The sequence below is a fragment of the Pseudogymnoascus destructans genome, assembly GCF_001641265.1.
Source record: "Pseudogymnoascus destructans isolate 20631-21 unplaced genomic scaffold scaffold_5, whole genome shotgun sequence".
Classification (NCBI taxonomy): Eukaryota; Fungi; Ascomycota; class Leotiomycetes; order Thelebolales; family Thelebolaceae; genus Pseudogymnoascus; species Pseudogymnoascus destructans.
The window spans coordinates 991,530-998,857 of record NW_020167524.1 but is presented as its reverse complement, the minus strand read 5'-3'; the positions used below and the strand labels follow the sequence as shown (position 1 = coordinate 998,857).

Sequence of the window (7,328 nt, the reverse complement as noted above, 5' to 3'; positions counted from 1 at the left end):
TGGGCCTAAAATTGATATACTCAAGTTTTGGGCAAGTAAGCAATACCAATATCCAATACTTGCCGCAATTGCCAAAGATCATTTAGCAATTCCTGCTACATTAGCGGAATCTGAGCGAGTGTTTAGTGTTAGAAAGGGAACAGATTAGCCCATCTACACTACGATATCTTATATGTCTTAGGATTGGGGCGTGGTATCAGCAGGTGAGGATTCAGAGGGAGATGAGGATGCATATTACTGTATTTCCATTGTCTATATAGCTATCAATCATGTTTTCATTTTTATACTCGAGTAGTACTCGTAGTACTCGAGCCCAAAAAACAGTACTCTACTCGAAGATCTCCGAGTAGTAATCTTGAGTAGTACTCGGGCAACACTGTCCCTCTTCGGACTTTTAGGCGGCACGAGTATGGTAAGAGATAAAAGAATTATTGGGTTATCAGGACGATCTACTTGCACTGTCGATGCCATCCCACAATAGATTGTCAAAGTGCTTCGGTAAGACAATTGCTTCATATCCATCCCACCTCTTCCTCCCCTGGAGAGTACTATTGAACTAAACTAGAAAACAACTCCATATTTTGTGCACCACGCGAAAGGTAGTGAACTTTCACTGCCCTAATATACAGCCAACATAACGCCATTACTACAATGATGCTGAGCCCTCGCCGCTGATGAGAGAAATCGGAAAGGGATGACGCGAGAGTGCAATTACTCGCTGTCATCGCTCTCCTCCTTCTCCTTCTTGGACTTCTTCTCTTTCTTTTCCTTCTTCTCCTTCTTCTCCTTCTTTTCCTTCCTCTCCTTCTTATTCTTCTTCCTCTCGGCCTTCTCCTCCGCAGTCTCGCCCTCATGCCTCTTCCTCTTCTTGTCGTTGTCGTCTACGGTCATCATGCTGACATCAGCGTCCACGGTTGGCTCCTCCTCAGCTGGCGCAGCAGCTTGCTCCGATGCGGCGGCAGGTGCGCCCTCTAGCGGGGCGTTGAAGTCCTTGTACTCGGTGTTCCACTTGGCAGGGGTGGCCTCGTTGGGGCGACCGTACTTGTCAAGCTTGCCATCGGCCTTCATCTTCTTCTTCTCAAGCGCAACTGGGCCCATGCCCCAGCGGCGTGGGTAGAGGTCGCGCTCCATGATGCAACGCTTGACCTTGGCCACGACACCGTGGTCGCAAGTGGAAAGCTCCACAGTGGACATCTGTGCGATGCCGAGGGCGATGGCCTCACCCTTGGTGGTCATGAGGACAACCTCATCGTGGACCTCAATGCCAGACTCGTATCTGAGAAGACCTGGAATCATGAGCTTGGCACCGTAGCAGACGGCGTTAACTGCGCTGTCCTTGACGACAATGCGCTTGTAGGTGGTGAGAAGAGTCTCGAGCGGCGCAATGACGCGGCGGAGGTAAGACTCGTCGCGAGTGTTATCAGACATCCACTGGGCGTCAAGGACGTCGTGAAGAGTAACCATGTTAACCTTCTCGTCCATGGCACCGGATCGCACACGTCTCAGCTCCTGCATGTGAGCACCAACGCCCAAAAGCAGACCCAAATGCACGCAAAGGGTACGGATGTAGGTACCAGCCTCGCAGCTGACCCAGAAGACACCGAGGTGGCGCTCGTTGTCAAACTCGTACAACTTGGACTCGTGGATTGTGCGGATACGGAGTTGACGCTTGACGGCGGAGATGAGAGGAGGGCGCTGGAAGAGGGCACCAGTGAGGGTCTCGAGGGCACGGGCGAATTGAGCCTCGCCACCAGGCAGTTTGTCGTGGAGACGAATGACACAAACGTACTCCTTTCCGGCACCTTGCTGGGACTTAACAAGGCGGGTGGCGCGGTCGATACAGACGATCAGGCATCCAGTAACTTTAGGATCGAGGGTTCCGCTGTGTCCAGTTTTCTCGACTCTGCGCGAATTTGTTAGCATCTTTTTGCTAGCAACACCAACACCCCGTGGCTTCAAATTATGCGTACCTGAGCATGCGCTTCACCCATGCGACAACTTCGTGCGAAGATGGGTTGGACGGCTTGTCAAGGTTGATGACACCCGAGCTAACATATGACTTGAGATCTCTCTTGAGTGGCGTGCAGCCGTTCGGGATTGGGGTAAAGTGTCCAGTGCGAACGAGAACTGTTCAAACAACTATCAGCATGCAGTTCACATACACAACCACGTATTTTGCGGTCCATTGACCCAAGATCAAACTCACGCTTATCATAATTCTTCAACAACAGCGGCCAGGTGCTGGTATCCACTGCAGGAACGACAGCCTCTGGCTTGATGCTATAATCCGCATCCCCTCCTTTCTTTGCCACAGTCATGGCCATTGTAGACAGTTACCGTCGAGGTTCGAGGTAATTGCCTTATCGTTTGGTTTGGTGTTGTCGCAACAGGTGTTTCGCAGAAATCAAATTCTCGAAATTCTGGGAGCTACCAGCAGCGGGCTAAACTTTTTTCATTTGTGGGTTGGAGCTAGCGCCCGCACACGTGACCAAGTTTTTTTTAAAACTTCAAAATTAATTTACGCCTCTGTAACGACCGTATGAGGTTCTACAACCTAAAGGAATGTGAGGACGGAAACTACCTCTTAGCTGGAGACCAGAGAGTAAGGATTGAAGGNCCCATGCAGCCTCCCATGCAGCCTCCCATGCAGCCTCCCATGCAGCCTCCCATGCAGCCTCCCATGCAGCCTCCCATGCAGCCTCTCCTTCCAAACCCCTTCTACAGGGTAGAGGGGGCTTGGACAGCCCCTCTCTCGTGCCGTCGCGCACACACGTTCCCCCCCTCGATGAGCCGTCCTGCACAGGTACCACGGTGCTATCTCCCACCCTCCGCAGCCCTTGCAATCCACGTGGTCGCGTTGAGACCGGTGTCTTGGCAAGGCGAGATGCACGCGTTGTGGTCGTGGCCATGGTCGATATCGTGTCGATATCGTGGTCATGATTGCGCTCGAGACTACGGAGTAGTACCTTCCCTTGTCGTCTATCGTCCCTGGCACCCTCATCCCCTCGTGCCATCACACAGCTACTCCTCCCTCCTTCCCTCCTCATCGTGAAACACCCGCCCCTCCTCATGCTAAAGCTTAAAATAAAGGAATCTACGTGTATATATAAGGATACACACACATTTTTAGAATATATTATGAAGTTGTTTGAGTTATTATCTTGTAAATTTCTCAATTTTAGGTGGCAAGTTCAGTGATCGCTTCGCTTGTGTGAATCACACAAGCGAAGTTAGAAAATCAATTACGATTATTAGGTCGTAATCATAATCACGATTATTTACAAAGCGCATAACGTACATGTATAGCGAAAGCGCCAAACAAGCGAAAGCGCCAAAAATGATGCGGTGACCAAACCCCCAACTAAATGTTAAATTCCTCAACAACAAAACATGCCCCATAAAAACGATGAAAGCCAATTAGTGCTAGCTATCCAGGCTATGCAAAGCGACCCAAAGTTACGCCTTCGAGTTGCTGCTAGGATCTATTCTGTGGACCACCGCAAGCTAGGTCGTCTAGAAGGTGTACCTTCACGACGCGATATCCAAGCCAACTCACGGAAATTAACTAACCTAGAGGAGTCCGTCCTTGTTCAGTATATACTCCTAGCTGCCAAAGGGTTTCCTCCTCGGCTGTCTGTTGTTGAAATATGGCAAGTTGACTACTTGCAACACGCGACGCGTCACGCGTTGGGTCGCGTTGGGCTTCAAACTTTGTTAAGCGGCGTGTAGAGCTCCAGACACGCTTTCAGCGCAAATACGACTACCAGAGGGCTAAGTGCGAAGATCCAGAAGTTATTAATGGCTGGTTGAGCTTGTGCGTAACACAATTGCGAAATATGGTATCGATGAAGCAGATATCTACAACTTTGATGAGACTGGGTTTATGATGGGCGTTATCTCAACTGCTATGGTTGTAACAAGCTCAGACGGGCGGGCAAAAGCAAAGAAGGTACAGCCTGGTAATCAGGAATGGGTTACAGTAATCCAAGGCGTTAGTTCTCAAGGTTGGGCAGTACCACCATTTATCATTGTTGCAGGCAAAAACCACCTTACATCTTGGTATGAGAATAGTGGATTTTCAAGCGATTGGGTGATTTCTGTTACTGAAAATGGCTGGACTACAAACGAGAGAGGCATGGATTGGATTCAGCACTTTGAGAAGCATACAAAGGCCCGGAGTGTTGGTGGTTATCGCTTGTTAGTCCTTGATGGTCATGAGAGCCACCACTCAGATGAGTTTGAGGAGTACTGCAAGGAACACAACATTATTACGCTTTGTATGCCTGCTCACTCTTCTCATCTACTCCAGCCACTTGATGTTGGCTGTTTCGGCCCGTTAAAGCAGGCCTATGGTCGCAAATTGAAGATATGATGCAGGCTCATATTTCTCATATTACAAAGGATGACTTCTTTTCCTGCCTTCCACGCTGCATTTAACACTACAATGACGGAAAGTAACATTTGAGGCGGGTTCCGAGGGGCAGGGCTTTTCCATTTGACCCTGAGAGAGTGATATCTACACTTGATCTTAAGTTAAGGACACCAACGCCTCCAAGCTCCCGCCCAGTACTGCTCAACCTTGGGTTTCTCAGACACCAAACAACCCAATTGAAGCTATGTCACAGTCTACATTTATTAAAACTCGGATTTCACGCCATCAAAATAGCTCTCCAACCTCAATCTATGCAGCTGTTGACCAGTTTACAAAGGGTGCATCGCAAATAATGCATCAATTAGCACTGCTAAAGGGAGAGAACCAAAACCTACGACAGGCAAATGAAGTACTAAGCAAGCGCCGGAGAGCTAGGAAAACACGACTACAGCAAGGAGGATCACTTAGTCAACAAGGGGCGCAAGAGCTACAGGATGAGAGGGATGTTGTGCAGCAGGTAGAGCAGGAAATAAGGGCAAGCCGTGGTCGGAAGCCAAGGGAAGAAACCCGTGCCCGTCGCTGTGGCAAGTGTGGTGAGACTGGGCACAATGCGCGCACGTGTCAGATTGTAATAGACACCTCTGAGGAAGAGGACTCCGAGTAGTTTCAATTGATTTCTAATGTTGTGGTAGATTTATCGCAATGTTTGTCGTGAGGGTAGATAATTTTGGCGCTTTCGCTTGTTTGGCGCTTTCGCTATACATGTACGTTAATCATAATCATGATTTATAATCTAATGTGGTTTACCACCAAACGGAACATCCCACCAAATGAAACACTTTCCGATAGCATCGCAACCTCAAACCCAATTACTCCACCACACCACAACAAAAAGATGCCTCAGAAAGCTAATGAAGGCCGAGTTTTACTAGCCTTTCAAGCTACCAAATTCACCCCACAAACTGTCCATCCGACATGCCTGCGCAGCTATATGAGGTCCCACATGTAACACTTACCCGTCGCATACACGGAAGCCAACCACGAGCTAGTAGACTGCGACAAACAACATCCATTGACCCCAATTGAGGAAGAGGAGCTCATACGATACGTACTTGACCTAGCTTCACAAGGATTTCCACCTCGAATTGAGATGTACGAGATATAGCGAATCTCCTCCGTGCGACGCGTCACGAACCCCCAGTTGGAAAAAAACTGCCCTACCGCTTGTACACAATGAACCAAAGCTTAAGACGCGTCTCTCTCGTGCGTACGACCTCCAGCGAGCCCTCTGCGAAGATCCTGATTGTATAACAAAGTGGTTTGAGCTGGTAAAGAACATGCAGGCGAAGTACAGCATCCAGGATGCTGACTTCTACAACTTTGATGAGACGGGCTTTATGATGGGTGTTATCTGTGGGAATATGGTTGTTACAAGCTCAGATCGAAAGGCCGAGCAAAGCAGCTTCAGTCTGGTAATCAGGAATGGGCAACAGCGATTGAATGTGTGAGTACAGATGGCTTTGTAGTGCCTGCGTACTTGATTGTACAAGGCAAGCATCACCTTGCGCCTTGGTACACAGAGTGCGCCCTTCCACCTACTTGGGCCATCAAGACCTCACCAAATGGCTGGAGCGACAATGATGCAGGTCTAGACTGGATAAAACACTTTAATCAGCATACACGTGTACGAACACAAGGGGTCTGGCAGATGATTATCTCAGACTCAACATTTGTTACAACTTGTCTGAAACACTTCACTACATCATACACCTGATTGCTGCGTTGTGGAATAGTCTAAGCTACAACCCTTTGGCTCTGTTTCCTAAGACAGTGTGTTGTCTTAGTAAAATCATCCCTTCCTTGGGTGGCTAGATTCTCACATCTGGTGCACCCACCATTACAACCACCTAGGGGTGCTCGAAAGGAGCAGGCAGTATTCAGCGGATCATATCCGGATCTGATCCTGAGCCCTCACAGGTAAGATCATGATCCGTCTGAGGTCTGACGGATAGATACGGGTTATATCCAGATCTTCAGGATAATGAGGCTTAAAATATAAAAATAGAATAGATAAAATAACTTATATAACTACTCTTCCCCCTCGTCATCAGCGTCTTCGGCTTCACTTTCTTCAACCTCTAGTATATGACCCCAATCCCATAAACAGAGTAAATATCGAAGCGTTTCAGGAGAGAGCCTGTTCCTTTTCTTCGTAAGAATATCAGCTCCATTACTAAAGACCCGTTCTGATGGAGCTGATGTTGCAGGAATTGCCAAATGGTCTCGAGCAATTGCAGGTATAATTGGATATTGATATTGCTTTGCCGCCCAATATTTGAGGATATCTGTTGCTAGACCTGGCCAGGGCTCAACAAGCCAGCGCTTCCATTCTGGTTCTTGGTAAATACTATGAGAGATATATAAATCGTTGTCAGAGTCAGGTTCTGTAGGTAATTGTGGTAAATCAGCCTCAGCTTCCCTTTTCTCTTCTTCAAGACAGTATTGGCAGCCTCTATATTAAATAAAGATGTCGTGGAACTGCTGCTTAACCCTATTCCGTTTGACTTCTTCAGTACTGCTTGGCCAAAGACTGTTGAATATGTTAAGATTCATACATGGATCGCAAATTGTAGCTACCCCTGAATGACTCCATCGTTGATTCATAGCAAGCGTATAGTACTCATTAAGCTTCTTATGAGCAGCGATGCAAGCTAGGCTGATCGTTGATGATATACCAACTTCCTGCTGTAAAGCCTCAAGCTTCTTTATCATCTTTAGATACTGAGGAATTGCGAAGTTGAGCGTTGGATATAAGCTTGCTCGTAGCTTTTGCGATGGCTTAACAAATATAAAGAAGAAATTCTGAAGAGCGTGGAGCGTTATCCAATCCTCTGGTGTAAGAGCGATATCTCTCATACTTAGATCCATTTTCTGAGTAGCACAGATCGCTATAATT

At 47.8% G+C, this 7,328-nt stretch overlaps 1 protein-coding gene across 1 annotated transcript; it reads right to left on the bottom strand.

Annotated features, from left to right (window-relative positions):
* Positions 1-238: 238 nt before the first annotated feature.
* CBF5_2 (centromere/microtubule-binding protein cbf5) lies at positions 239-2,487 on the bottom strand. Its single transcript, XM_024466211.1, has 3 exons — positions 2,207-2,487; positions 1,971-2,127; positions 239-1,903 (listed from the first exon to the last, which is right to left on the bottom strand). The coding sequence occupies exons 1-3, from the start codon at positions 2,322-2,324 to the stop codon at positions 712-714; spliced, it is 1,467 nt and encodes a 488-aa protein (XP_024326371.1). The 5' UTR covers positions 2,325-2,487; the 3' UTR covers positions 239-711.
* Positions 2,488-7,328: the final 4,841 nt, after the last annotated feature.

Coding starts and splice junctions, on each gene's coding strand:
- CBF5_2 (XM_024466211.1), bottom strand. CDS start 2,324: ATGGCCATGACTGTGGCAAAGAAAGGAGGGGATGCGGATTATAGCATC. Junction 2,128..2,206: donor GTTGAAGAATTATGATAAGC/GTGAGTTTGATC, acceptor TTGTTTGAACAG/TTCTCGTTCGCACTGGACAC. Junction 1,904..1,970: donor TGGGTGAAGCGCATGCTCAG/GTACGCATAATT, acceptor AAATTCGCGCAG/AGTCGAGAAAACTGGACACA.